Source organism: Amphibalanus amphitrite, unplaced genomic scaffold (genome assembly GCF_019059575.1).
Source record: "Amphibalanus amphitrite isolate SeventyFive unplaced genomic scaffold, NRLGWU_Aamphi_draft 001359F_arrow, whole genome shotgun sequence".
In the NCBI taxonomy this organism is placed as follows: Eukaryota; Metazoa; Arthropoda; class Thecostraca; order Balanomorpha; family Balanidae; genus Amphibalanus; species Amphibalanus amphitrite.
In genome coordinates this window covers 99,082-113,773 of record NW_024882852.1, presented here as the reverse complement: position 1 = coordinate 113,773, position 14,692 = coordinate 99,082, and the positions used below count along the sequence as shown (strand labels likewise).

Sequence of the window (14,692 nt, the reverse complement as noted above, 5' to 3'; positions counted from 1 at the left end):
CTAAGTCCGGCTCCCTGCCACGGCGTGCTACGGCCGGGTCCGGCTGTCTCGTAGCTAGCAGCTGCCTGAGCTGTTCTGGCTCTGTGGCTGAAGTACGGTTGAGGTACGGCACGGCTGATACGGCATAAGTCCAGCCGTGGTGCGGGTGAGCTCTGGGATCACGTGTCAGCTCCATTAGAAATAGAGCCCCAGACCTTGCCCGTACCTCGGCCTGTGTAAAGGGCCGGGGCTAGCCAGAGTAAAATCAGACACAGCCCTGGATCAATTTTGCTGACTGGGACGCTGCAAAAATGTAGTCTCTTGATTATCGGATACTATGGGAAAGTACCGGATACTTACCACGTCACGGCGCAGCTGGGCGCAGCGATGACATCAAGCCCAAGGCTGCATAACAGATCAAGCCCGACCGAAGGAGGGCTGCAAAAATAGAGTCACAGACTTGACCAAGACCGACCAAGACAAAGAGGGTAGACGAAGGTGACGGAAAGGAAGAGGATTTGGTTATATAAAACATCTACTATGAACGTCAAACCCCTTGAGACCCCACTTTTTTGCGATAATTTTTAAATGCGTCAACTTTCGTTGACAATATTCTGGCAATGTATGTTTCAGAACCTGCCGAAACTTTTATTACTAAGGTATTTTGACGCCAAACGATTATGGAAGGTACTTCTCATTCACTCGTAATGCTAAGGTCAATTCAGGCCCGGGCAGAGGCTTGCGCTCGGCCACACTCGAGCCCCGCCACCAGCGCCATCTGCTCTACATGCCATCTACCAGCGCCCGCTACCGCTACCAGCTACCGCCCACCATCAAGCCTGAATGGAGCGAGAGACGCGAGTGACCGGTCGCCGGGCAAGGAGCGCCGGAGGGGTAGGGCGGAGCTTAGCGCTGACGTCATTACGTCGCTCCGCCCCATGAGCGCGTAGCCTCTACCCAAGCAGCAGATTCGTTCCGTGAAATTTAACATTACGAGTGAATGAGAAGTACCTTTCATACTCGTTTGGCGTCAAAATACCTTAGTAATAAAAGTTTCGGCAGGTTCTGAAACACACATTGCCAGAATATTGTCAACGAGAGTTGACGCATTTAAAAATTATCGCAAAAAAGTGGGGTCTCAAGGGGTTTGACGTCCATAGTAGGTAGGCATCCGACTGACGAGAGGGCTGAACCGATTTTAGCCCCTTCGGTTCTCAACGGCTAAATAGGTCCCTTCCGCGTGGCGTGTTGTGTTACTTTCAATAGATTGAAATTTTAAGTAAGTGACGATAGTATCTGTAAGAATTTTGAGTGACGATAAGCCACCGATAAGCATAAAACAACAGTAAAGGTTGAGTAAAAAACAACCACTTGTAGCAATGATAGACTATTTTTGGTAAAATAAATTATTTGATGACGTCACAAGTTCTGATGGTGATTGTCCATCCATAATATGTAAGCACTGCTAGAAAAGCCATGATTTTAAATAAATTCTATGACGTAATTTTATTATAAAACTAACTCTTTCAAGACATTGAGTGGCGCACACCAATTGCCTCCCACGCGTTCTTTTATACAAAACACCTTCGCCGGATTGTTCAAGGGTTGCTGTGGTGTGCTGTTCTTCATTTAAGATCGAAAAGTAATTAATAGGATAATAAAATGGCTGAAGACATGAAAGCTGCGGTTAGCGCTCTGCTAAAAGGAATAGATCGGTAAGTTGTTAGAGCTCCGGGATTGACTAAGCCAGCCTACTAGTTGGCACCCCAAAGTTGGGGAAGCTACGAGGCGGAGATCCAAGAATGGATCAGTCAATAAATAGACTTTTGATGACCATAAATGGGATTAAATGCAGCCGCTGGTACTAAGGGTGAAAAGTGGTTAACAAGCCGGTACTTGCGGTATCGCATCCACTTATCGCAGAGAAAAAGCTTCCATTTTCCTCTAGGAATCAACACGATTTGATCAAATTCAGTGAATTCACTCGAAAATGGCGATAGAAAACGGCCTTTCTACAGGTTCCAGGCGTCACAATCCGCTGGCCATTCCATAGGTATATAGATAGGTATTTTGAAATAAAATTGTTTAAAAGATCTAATTTGATTACAATAAATAAAGATATAGAAATTTAAGATAATTATTTAATTACACTTGGAAAAAAAACATGTACAAAATAATAGAAATAATGACAATTCAAACCTTGGTGCTGCTTACATTTTTTGGCGCGTCTGTTTCAATCCGCCATATTTGCCAATCACTGTTTGACCTTGTATTGTAACTCTGCGATTTAGATCCGCCAGTGCATCGTTCACCGAGTGAGTGTAGGCCTTCACCTTGTGTGGTTAAAAAACATTCTTATGCCTTATTTTTTCATTTGAATGCAATGCCAGGATGCATGGAAAAGATGAAGTTTTCTGATTTTATGATCATATATGGTCATCGCCCCGCCCACTCCAGCCGTTGATTGGCTGATCCAATTTTAGTTCTGCGCCTTGTAGTTTCCTCAACTGAACCCGTGTCCCGTACCCCAAGGCCCAAATTGAAATCGCACGAGAATGAAATGAAAGTAGCGGTAAATTGATATGAATCAATAGGTACCCAATACCCATTGAAGTGATTTAGATAGCTGTCGATCCTTTTCCATCTTTTGATATTGTCTTTGTTTCTTCAGGTACAACCCGAACAATGTTGTGATGTTTGAGCAGTATGTGGACCGCCAATGCCAGGACAACACATATGACCTGGAGGCCAACCTAGCCCTACTAAAGCTGTACCAGTTCAATCCGGACAGCTATAACCAGGAGATCACCCAGCGCATTCTGCTGAAGGCCATCACCAACCTGCCACATACAGACATCATCCTCTGCAAGTGCCTGCTGGCATCAGAAAATGTGAGTGATATGGTATTTTCTGTGGGATTTAGAGGGGCTTGTATTGGAGGTATGTAACATGGCCCGGCTATTTGAACCTATATTGACATTATTGAGCCATATGCTTAATGTTTGATGTCCCATGTCAATGAATAATCACTCCCATGTCTGACAGCTGCATTGCTTTATTTTAACTTCCTTAATATGGATTGGAGTAGGAGGGTATGTCAATCCACTTTTCAATGACATACCTACATACTCATTTGCATGCCAAAGTACCTACATATTGTCCAAATACGTAGGGAAAAATGTAGGGCAAAAGTATTCAAGGAATAATATGCAAGTACAAAATTATGTATGGCGAAAAACCCCAATATCAGTTGGGCAAACTAGGCGGTGGGAATCAAAATATGGAGGCATCAAAATATTGATTCTCTTTGACCATATATGGGCATACGTGCAGACCATCACAGGAACGTCAATTCTTCAGCAACCGGCTATAATTTCAAGATAGCTTCTTCACAAAATGAAGAACAACGTTGAAGCTACCCGCCAGGCACGAAACAATAGCCCTAACCTCTTTGGTTAGTTAAGGAAAGCGTCTTAAAAATAATCAAGATATTGATTCATCACGGCGGCTAATCCCGGCGAGAATCAATATTTTGATTCCGCAAACAGCTGGCTAATCATTATTTTGATTCTGAAATCAGCTGGTTTATCAATATATTGATTCTGCAAACTGACTTTCTGCAGGCGTACTTAACTCTTCAAATTGATTTATGGAATGTTTCTTGTGTGCAAATAATGCAAATTCAATAAATTCATGAAGATATTATCAGCACAGGATCGTGTAATTTTTTTCTAGACCTTATTCCCACGGTAGACCAGGGATTTTCAGCACTCGCCCTGGCTCCCTGCTCAAAGCTGCAAGCCTTCGAGGGAATGCGTGAAGGGAGCCGTGCTGACCTTTGTATAGGGGTTGTACTGAGTCGGAGCCGGAACCGAAGCCCGACCATTTTACTCGGAGCCGGAGCCGGAGCTGGAGCCGATTTTTTTCCTCCGGAGCCGAAGCCGTCTGACATTTTCACGGCCCCACATCCCTGCTTTGTAGTATTGATTTTGAGTAAAAAAAAGTTAACATATCGTCTTTCACGTGTTCATGAATGTGTTTCTACGCATCTGTATCCCGTCCCATTTCTGTGGAGTACAGTAAGAGATATTTCGCCGAACGATACACTCAGCCCGTTGCACAAATTGCACAATTTGAATGAAAATATGATACACGGATGTACTTGCAGTCGCAAATAATACGATGATATTCATAACACATTTCACAACGATCCCTGCAATTGCCACACATTTGCCATCACAAAGCCCTGTCGTTGATGCTCACATCCTATGCAAAGCAATACTCACTTTTAGGACACGTCTCTTATTCAATATGGCTACGTATTTGCAAAACATGCAGTTAATAATATTTGAAACAGACCTAACCAATAAGACATACCGTGGACAGGTAAGAAAAAACAAATAAACGTCTGGAGAATGACCTCAACGTCTCGATGTTGCCTAATTACTGAGAGCAATTTTCGGTTTCGAACCAAATACATGAAATAAATATAAACAAAATTTGTACAGATACACTCAATATAGGGTTTATGATTAGCACGGCTACCTAAAACATCAATCCTGTCAGGTTGAGCCACTTATGTCCACACCCAAAGCAGGTCGCTTTGGAACACCACAAGATCCCATAGTACCACCGAAAACGGTCACCAATTGGTCTACTGATCAGCATCTTCAGAACATTCTCGACCGAAAAGCTATCAGTCCTGTCTGTGTTTTGGTTCGCTTCATTTGGGCTTTGCGCACGTTTTTCTACTCCGGTTCTAGGGACGAGATAGCAGTCATCACGCGCTGCACCAGCTCGTTCTTTGACAGGTTGGTGACGCTGTCGTCATCCGGCAGGATAAACACGTGGCGCATTTCACCCTCGGCCCCGCCAGCCACATACACACTTCCTTACGTCATATTGTTTCTCGCCACGAGATCAAAGTTCAAAAGGTCGTGATGTAGGTAGTCTCCGCCCAGCCCGAGTCAGGTACTCCACCGGTTGGTCGGGTGCGGCCAGGTCCGCGCAACGCCGCCCTACTTCGGTCGACGCTCTGGTTGACAAGGATGGCGTTGTCATACAGTTGCCTGTCGACTGAACAGCGATTCAAGACGCCATCCTTGACCCTCTGAAGCCGATCCCCGCAACGACCAGTGTTTGATCCTTGGTTGACCTGCAGCAAACAGTCAACAGAACACAATAATTAGGACATTTGTGGACAATATTAAGGAAACTATATGTGTCATTATTCTACTTGTTCAGCAACTATTAATTTTAGAATATATTCAATAAAAAATTACAGTGTCCCAAAATTGAGTTTTGTCTTGGGTGTCAGAGGGGAAAATTACCCACCAAAAAGAGGGGAGAGAGTGGAAAACTGCTGATTCGATTAGATCAAAAAGGAGTGAGAAATGACAAAAAGCATGCATTTTATTATAGGGTGTAGAATGTTTGATGCTAACTGGGCATCCACACAACTGTCTTTCTATAGGTAAAAAATCTATGTTTTCTTGGTTGGGACTTGGGAGTGGAAAATTGTTCTTAAAAATGGTGGTGAGAGTGGAAAATGAATTTCATTTGGATGTCGTTTCCCACCCAAATAGACAAATTTTGGGACATTGAAAAATTAAAGACTTAATGTCACTTAAATTTCCACTGAACGCCACCAGTTGCGCCAACAACTGTCATCTCATGCAGTTATATAAATTCTGCCAAAAAAGTAGATCTGAGGCCAGTTGTACCAACAGAAAAATAGGTGGCTGCTGGATTTTTTTTTTGGTCTAAAAGTTACTTCACATACAGAGCATGAACGGTACAGCCCTATCCGTTTACGTGCCCATCATGTTAACGCTCCATATGTGAAGCAGTCTTTAGGCAAAAAAATTCCAGCAGGCAGCTATTTGTGTTGATAAAACTGGCTTCTAAAATTAACTTTGGCATGGACAATCCTGAAAATTAACTATCCAGCATTCCCTGGACTGACGTACATTAGACACATAATTTTCTTGAAGATCACGCATAATGTAAATATGGCTTACACCATTCAGCAACTTGCTTTTGTTACACTTACAAATTAAAGTTGTAGCAACAATTGGGTGAGTGAGACACAAGCAGAGGCTAAAACATCCAAATTATGTAAAATACTGGACATGCACTGCCCCCATTTCATGAGTCCACCCAACAATTCTATCATGTGAGACAAAACATTAGGCTTCTTGTAACTAATTTATACCGTAACTTTTAAAGGACATCATGTTTCACTGAAATACTACACCTAAGACATCATTTGCAAAAAAATATAGCTTAAAAAGACAATAGAAGAGTGAGAAGGCGTCCCGCGCCGCTGACGTCGCTACCGCGCCATGTTCCTAAAACCATCTCTTAAAACGAGTTTTCGGTAAGAAACGTTAAGATCACATGCCTGAAATTGAAAAACACACTTCAAAGTATCTTAAAATATGATCCATTGTTACTTACACTTCAGAAAAGGTCCCTTAAACAAAATAAAACCGGGAGCACTACGTTGCATCCAAACACCCACGACGCCGGCGCGAAATGGCGGGAACCGGAAATCGTGGCTAGATACAAAGAAAAAGAATATTTCTTATAAATGAATTATACAACTTAATAACGCATTTTTTATTTTCTTTTAGACAAAATTATGAAAAAATTACAAAGGCTCGTCGTTGATGATAAACAGAGCAAGTTTTAACAGCACGTTTTTGTTGAATTATGGCGGCGAAAACTTTATGCCATTCGTAAAGGTACGCGCGACAAACGGCTGATAGCCATGCAGCGAAAAATTGAAGCGGGGAAGTTTTTTGTATTGATTTGTCGAAAAATCTCGCCGTCATGGGGGTTATTTCCGCCGTAACGGGTCGTCTGAAGGTGGGAATGTCCCAAATTGAATCAAAATATTGATTCTATGCCCATATATGGTCAAAGCTCCGCCCACTAGAATCAATATTTTGATGCCTCCATATTTTGATTCCCGCCGCCTAGTTTGCCCAACTGATATGACCTGACAAGACCTAACCTTACAAAACCAAACCCAACCTAGTCCTAATCTACCATACAGTCACCCAAGCCTAACAACTCAACATTACCTAACCTGACCTAGCCTAACATATTTTTGTATCTGTGTACTTTCTGACATCTATTAACATTTGCAATGCATACTTTATGACTGTCCTGTATACATTTGCTGTCGTTGACATATTTACATCTGCCATATGAGCATTTGTGATGCCTACTTAATTTGTCCACAACCCATTTTTCCGTTTTTTCTCATGTTTCAATGCTGCTCCACTGCGTTTGGTGGGGGGAGGGGGAGCATCTGGTGTCTGTTCTGAGGTCATGTTGTGGTACTGGCAGATGGAGAAGCCAGAGATCAGGGTCATTCTGCGGCTGTCGACCCTGCTGGAGCTGTGCCAGTTCCAGACCTTCTGGGAGCAGATCGAGGACCAGCAGGAGCTCATCTCCGACATCACGGTACGGCACGGGGTCAGCGACGCCAATATCAACGCCAGCGGCCCCGATACAGGGTCATGGGCACGGCACGGGGTCGATGACACCAGAACGGAGTCAGCGGCTCCGGTACGGGCTTTCTGACTCCGGTATGGGGTGACGGTCTCCGGTACGGAATTAGTTACTCCGGTACGGGGTCAGTGACTTCGTTATGGAGTGATGGGACAAGTTCACAGGGCTCATTACGGGGTCAGCGGCTTCAGTACGAGATCACAGGCTCCGGTACGGATCATAGACTTCGGTACGGGGCCAGCGACTCCCATACAGAGTCAGTGACTGTGGTACGAGCTCAGAGACGCCAGTGCGGGTCAGGGCTCTTTTGTGACTTACCAGTTACCATGTTACCCAATCTCCGTTTTGGATTAGAACAAGTTATAGGCATTGACAGTAATGATTTTCAAGCAATATTGTGGAGAAATTAAGGAAGCATAATTTGGGACGAAATTGGTTGTTTTTATGTGAGTTTATGAATAAATCTTGGAAGAGCTAAGATAGCAATGGTAAACGAACTGGTAAGTAAGGCTGTTCTATGCTCTCTACAACCACAACCCTGATTCAGAATGATCGCTGGCACATAGTATGTATGTCACAGCTGTGCCGCTCTCGTGGGCAGGGTTTCGAGGACTCTGTGCGGCGATACGTGTGCCATGTTCTGAACATCACCTACCAGAGGATCGGCAAGGAGCTGGTCCAGTCGGCACTCAACGTCACCGGTGAGCACGCGCACTCCGGTCCCGGCTTAGGCACGGTACTGCCCGGCCGGCTGGGATGTTTGTCAACCTGTCGACGGTGTGCAATGTGCATTTCACAACAGTGTCCCAAACTGTGTTGATTTGGGTGGAAAACGACATCCAAATAAAAATCATTTTGCACTGTCATCTCAAATTTTAAAAAGTAATTTTCCACTCCCAACTTTACCTAGAAAAAGCATTTGTATGGATGATCGTTTTACATCCTACATTTTACCACCTTTTTATATAAATTTATACCATTGATCCCTTTTTCACTCCTTTTATGCCTTATCTGACTGACAATTTTCCACTCCAATGCCCATTTTCAGAGAGGATTTCTCTCTGACACCATAGCCAAAAAAACAATTTTGGGACACTGTCTCACAATATGAACTGCTTACATAGGATAACGCACATATTTCCGTACAAGTCTGGTTTAATATGTTTTTGGCTCGATCCGTCAGTGAAAGCTAGATAAGACCTGAAGACCTCAGTCAGTGGCGCTTGGCGGAATGTTTCGTCAAGTGAGCGGTGACAATGTCTTAACAGAGGTCAATTGGGTCAATCTACTAACCAAACGAACGCTTGGTAATGAAGAACCAAACATAAAGCTACTTGTGTCTTTCAGTCTTCATTCTGTTGAGTTACAGGCAAACGTTCTTTAGGATACCATAACCGAAGGTTCGTGTTCAATATGGTTAAACACACGATTCGTTAGAGCTGTGTTTTTCTATTAAAAAACAAGCCTGAGTTCTCGGACAATTTTGCGCACTTAACACTCGGCAGGCGGCAACCTACAGGCTACCGTCTAATGTCCAGTGCCCCATGCACGAATTGCATGACCCCCCCCCCCCCTACACATGCACGAACTCACTATCCAGACCCGTGTGAAAGCCGTTGTTCTGGTTTCTGAGTGACCGCTGCCCGCGTTCCTCAGCCTCGGAGCTGTCCGCCTGGGTGACTAAGTATGGATGGTCCGACGAGGGTGAAACCATCTTCATCCGCAACCAGGACGAGAGCGTCAAGACCAAAAACATTCGGGAAAAGATCGACTTCGAGACGGTGGCCGGCCTGATGGCTACGTCAAAGTGAGACGTCCTGTTCAATTTTCTGTCGGTTGGGGGATATGGTTTAATACATATGTGACGCTCGTTCCCTGTTTTGTATGATTTAGGGTATGCAGTGACCAGTGCTGTGATTCGGTCAGGTGCTTTCACGGTGACTGCATTTACCTAGATGTTATGCAATCTTTAATCCCGACACGACTGTTCATAAGTCATTAAGGAATCATGTGTATTTGATCCAAGACTGACGTACATACCTAGTCGTCTTGTCGTGTCGGGTAGAATAACAGGTGTTATACGGTTGTATGCAGGCGCGGATACAAGGGGGGGGGGGCATGGGGGCCATGGCCCCCCCCTTGGCCGATTTTTTCAAAAATAAAATAAAAAGTTAAAAAGTTAAAAAGCTGAAAAGGGGGCCTCCTGAAAATAAAGTGGCCGAAATCCGATGAGTTTTTTTTTAACCTACCCACTTAGTTATTTCTTAGAAGACTAGCTGAGAAGACTTCTTTGTTAGAAGATTGGTAAAGCTTTTCATAACTTGGAGGTCTCTTATACTCACAGAGATGACCACTTTTACAGGGCCTCCTAACCTGCACAGAGGGCCTCCCAAGCCTGCACAGATGTTGAGATGTTGCCTGAACAGCTAGATAAGCTCAATAGACGCAGTTTTTTTTTTGGGGGGGGGGGGGGCCCAACAAGTGGGAAGATGGGGCCTCCAACAGGTGGGATTATGGGGGGGGGGCCTCCTGGTTTCTAATGGCCCCTCCCTTGGAGATTTTCTGGATCCGCCCCTGGTTGTATGGTACCACCGTGAAAATGTTTGTGAACACTCGTCACACTATTTTTATTTAGACACTCCCGTCGAAATTTTTCCACACTTCACACCGATAACGTGAGGTGGGTGGGTCGCCAGATGTTATATGCTAAGGTTCCCAGCCGTGAGTGCTCTCGTGATCGCATTGATACGCTATCATCGTGCGACGCACACCGAAAGATTAAGTGGTGGTCAATCAATGATACTTCTGTACTAACGAATCGAAACAAAAGGCTCATATTAAGTCAACCACAATGAGGGGATTCAGTCCATCAACAATTATAAAGACGTTCCATTTCTCTTAACTGATATGATCCATAACAGGTAATGCAACTCAGAGACGCTGATTTGAACAGATTTTCATTAAGACGCATTTGCTTGATTCTTCCGAAATTGGGAAGTTTTTTATCGGTGTTCTTGAGGAAAGATCAACATGAAACACGACTATTACCACTTACCAGTGTCCGTTGCTTCGAATGACCAGTTTGCGTTGCATTCATCCCAACGTAACAATACAGCTACATAACAGCACAATATGTGCATAACATATTTACAAATGCTGCAGTATTAGCATTTGTTCGGAACTTCCTTCATGGTCCTTCATATGACAGTGACAGCGTCTGTCAAATGACAGCAGCACTGCTCTTTGCTCATGTCGCGAACACTTCGCCAATGGAGCACACAGTTCTCCGCTTCTCCATTGTCACATACTCTCCTTTTGCTCTCTCATATATGTAACGAGCAGCCGACTGTCATAGACACTGTTTTATTCCAAAGTATATGGTTCGAGACGCTCCAAACGTAGTCCAAGAGTGTATTCCGTGGCTCTGCTATACCCACTACGCTCCGTCGTCACCGACGAAGGCGGGGTTCGAGTACTGCTGGACCGACACACTGCCTGCGCGGCTGCCCTCCGGTTTCTCCTCCACTGCGTCCGGCGCCAGTCGGGCCGGCGGGTGCAGGCCCCAGGGCTTCTCAAACAGCTCCCCGATCCTCTCCAAGGAGACACCCTTCGTCTCCGGCACGGTCAGGTAGAAGAACACCAGGCCGAGCGACGCCAGGCCGGCGTACATGTAGAACGTACCGTGCTTCGTCATGGCCGTGGTCAGCGTCAGAAACGTGAGCGACACGAGCAGGTTGAAGAACCAGTTACAGGACGTGGCGATGGCGTTGCACGTGCCGCGTGCCCACAGCGGATAGATCTCCGAGTTGATGGTCCAAGGCATCGGGCCCATGCCGGAGGCAAAGCAGACCAGGTAGAGCGAGAGGCCGAGGATAGGCATCCAGGAGTAGTCGGAAGGACACCAGTCAGGCGCCCAAGTGAAAGTGTCTCCGGCGGCGGCGGACAGACCGACGCATCGTCCCACCGCCGCTGAGGTGTTCTGCCGAGACACGAACGGCACGCACGAGCCGTTGAGCGCGCCACCGTCGGCCGCCTCCAGGAAGCAGAAGCCGCAGTCGGCCGAGACGACACAGTCGTCACATATGGAGTAGTGGCAACTGTCGGACGGCCACAGCTGCACCGGAGCCGAGTGCTGGTAGCTGATGTGGAAGCTGGCAGCTAGCACCACCAGGCTGAGCGCTGAGCCAGCCATGCTGCTGAGCGTCAGCGGACGCCGGCCCAGCCGCTCCACCAGCGCCATACTCACGAACGTGAAGCTGAAGTTGATGGCGGAGAGCGCTGCTGCCAGCCAGATGGCTGTGGTTGGGTCGCGCACGCCTGCCAGTGTGATGATGCTGGCGCTGTAGTACATGACGGTGTTGATGCCGGCCAGCTGTTGGAACACCTGAAGGCCGCAACCGACGGCCAGCGCGCGCCGCGTGCCCGCCGCCGACAGCACCGCCAGCAGCACGTTGGACGGGCGCGAGGAGCGTTCCTCGTGCTCCTGCGCGATGTCGCGCTCGACGTCGCGCAGCTCGCCTTCGGCGGTGTCGGGCGCGCCGCGCAGTCGCAGCAGCACATGTAGCGCGGCGTCGCGCCGGCCGCGGGTGGCCAGGTAGCGCGGCGTCTCCGGCATGGCGAGGAAGCCGAGCGTCTGCAGCGCGGCCGGCACGGCGGCCAGGCCGAGCATGTAGCGCCAGCCGTGGTCCACCCCTGAAAACGCCCCGCAGATCAGTGAGGCCGCCAGCTGGCCGCCCGTGATGAACGCCACATTCACGGTGACGAGCCGGCCGCGCACCGCCGCCGGCGCCGCCTCCGAGATGTATATCGGCACCGACATGCTCGACAGGCCGATGCCGACGCCGATGATGATCCTGCCGACCAGGAGCACCTCCTTGTTTCCGGAAACGGCCATCAGCACGCTGCCGGCGACGAACACCACGCTGGCGGCCAGGATCACGGGTTTGCGTCCGAACCGGTCGGCCGCGTCGCCGCCCACCAGCGCGAACACGCCTGCCGTGCCGATGGTGGCCGACACGATCAGCTCGTGCCAGAGGTCGTCGAGCGCCATGTCCTCGCGCACCAGCAGCATGGCGCCCGACACGACGCCTGTGTCGTAGCCGAACAAGAAGCCGCCGATCGCCGAGAGAGCCGTCAGGGCGTACAGCAGCCGACGCGACGACGACGTCGGAGCGACGGCGCCCAACGACGGCCTGGCTTCCGGGCCGTCCATAACTGGCGACTTGGCTTCATGACTGTCCAAAACCGACGGCTTAACTTCCGGGCCGTCCATAGTTGTCGGTTCTGAGGTGGAGCGGCTATCGTGTTGTGCGCAACCTTAGAGTTGAAGGGACAGACAGGTGATAGACTGCTGCCAACTCAAAAGACGAACAATCCTGGACCCTGATGTCGCAATGTCGGGAAGATCCCGCGACGAGCCAACCTGAGGGGAGCTGAATTCACGGTGCTTCAATTGGAGACCTACAGCGGCGAGTTCGAGCGAGGGGTGCCCACTTCTGCTCGGTAGTTCGAGCGGACCGTGCGCCGCGGACTGCGGTAGCTCTCGAGCACCTGCCTGGTCGCCACCGGCGCGGAAACTGAGAGGTGTGACAAGTTCTGAGTCGATCGTCCGCTATCGGGCCCTCCCGGAGTGACCGTCAATGGTCATATGACTTCTGAGACTGATAAGGTCCTACCTAGGTCAGATACTGCGATGTGCTGACCCTTTGACCTAAATTCGTGACAATCATCGTACCGATCATATTTGCGCTCAGCGGCATTGCGGGGTGTGGGTAAAAGGGCTGTGAACATAGGTAAGCTTTTTATATTTGGGCTTTCATAATTCATATTGGTGCTGATTTTGGGAAACAACAATTGATTAATGAAATGAAACATCCCACTATCTATGTTGGCCGCCCCACGGTGGACGCCCCCCCCCCTCCCCGGCTAGACGGCTGCGTCCTTGTCATGACGGCACTTTTCAAATTCATGGGGTGCGCGATGGCCAGATGAGACAAGTGAAACTTTAAATTCCCGGCCAGCTTAACCCGCGCCGGGCCGGGGGGGGGGGTGTTTGAACACCCCCCCTGCGGTTTTTCGCAGATATCTCAAAAACGCCGGCGCGGAGCGCCGCCGTTTTTGGCACACCTGTTTGTGCATCTTTTCCACACATGTTGTGAAAATTTCAGACCCAGGTCACCTTAGGTCAGGTCACCAGGTCACGCCAAGTGACCTCACCTCAGAAAAAATAAGAATGCTTGTCATAGCTACACCGATTGATCGATTGCCTTGAAACTTTCAGCGATTGATTAGAGCAACATTATCTATAAAATGTATATCTCGGAATTTTGATATCGGTGACCTAAGGTCAGGTCAATTTTGCGACCACTCCATTATAAGTCAATGGAAGAAAATTGAAAAGCGTCTGTTTTGCACGAACGCTATTCTAGACACTCTCAAACATCGAGATGTAAGCAAAATGGACACACTGAACCGGAAAATGGCAACTGTGACCCCTCGTTATGTCCCCGAGGTCATCTCAGGTCACGAACAGAATCTAACAGTTTTTCGCTAATAACTTCTGATAGAGACGTGCTAGAGCGCTGAAAACGCCTTAGATGTGTTCGGCTCGACGTTGCGGATCGACTGATATGCAACATGACCTTTTCCGGTCAGGTCATGACCTTGACCTGAGGTCAAATTTTCAAGTTGACCTTTCAAGGTCAAATTATAGTTCATTCGACGCGTCTCGACGAGAGGAACACTATGGTGGCAAAAGTAATGTCATGGCTCTTTTGAGTCAAAAGTTATTGCCGAAAAACGTCTTTCGTAAAAACGGCTATTTTTGGAGTTTTTGCCCTCTGGAGGCTAAACCGTTGACCTGAGGTCAAATCTGAGAACATAAGTCAGAAAGGTCTGTAAAAGGGCTATCGAATGCGCTTTTCTGCGGCGCTGTAGCCTGTAGCTCTATCGGTTCCCGAGATAGCCGTTGGCAGTTTCCAAAATGTTGAAATAGTGAACATTTGACCTTTGGTGACCTCTGGGGTCGGGGACCTGACCTTTGACCTGACCCAAAAAATGACCGAAGTGTTTTCGTCCTTATTTTGGACGTTCTTTCGATTGCCGCTTACCGCGTGTCGCTACGTGGCCCAGGAGCCGAGTTAGAAGGGGGGGGGGGTGTTCAGACACCCCCCCCCCCCCGGCCCGGCGCGGA

The 14,692-nt window shown here is 47.8% G+C and overlaps 2 protein-coding genes and 1 long non-coding RNA gene across 3 annotated transcripts; 1 reads left to right on the top strand and 2 right to left on the bottom strand.

The window, feature by feature from the left end:
- The first annotated feature begins 1,318 nt into the window (after positions 1–1,318).
- Positions 1,319–9,371, top strand: LOC122372429 (eukaryotic translation initiation factor 3 subunit K-like). Its single transcript, XM_043349581.1, has 5 exons — positions 1,319–1,694; positions 2,651–2,870; positions 7,336–7,452; positions 8,102–8,201; positions 9,157–9,371. The coding sequence occupies exons 1-5, from the start codon at positions 1,642–1,644 to the stop codon at positions 9,309–9,311; spliced, it is 645 nt and encodes a 214-aa protein (XP_043205516.1). The 5' UTR covers positions 1,319–1,641; the 3' UTR covers positions 9,312–9,371.
- On the bottom strand, positions 4,139–6,961 carry LOC122372430. Its single transcript, XR_006254874.1, has 2 exons — positions 6,439–6,961; positions 4,139–5,134 (listed from the first exon to the last, which is right to left on the bottom strand). It is a non-coding gene; the product is annotated as an uncharacterized LOC122372430 (long non-coding RNA).
- Positions 9,372–10,110: 739 nt separating the features above from the next.
- Positions 10,111–13,181, bottom strand: LOC122372421 (proton myo-inositol cotransporter-like). The gene has a single exon (XM_043349570.1). It carries the CDS (start codon positions 12,770–12,772, stop codon positions 10,937–10,939), a length of 1,836 nt encoding a protein of 611 aa, XP_043205505.1. The 5' UTR covers positions 12,773–13,181; the 3' UTR covers positions 10,111–10,936.
- Between the last annotated feature and the right edge of the window lie 1,511 nt (positions 13,182–14,692).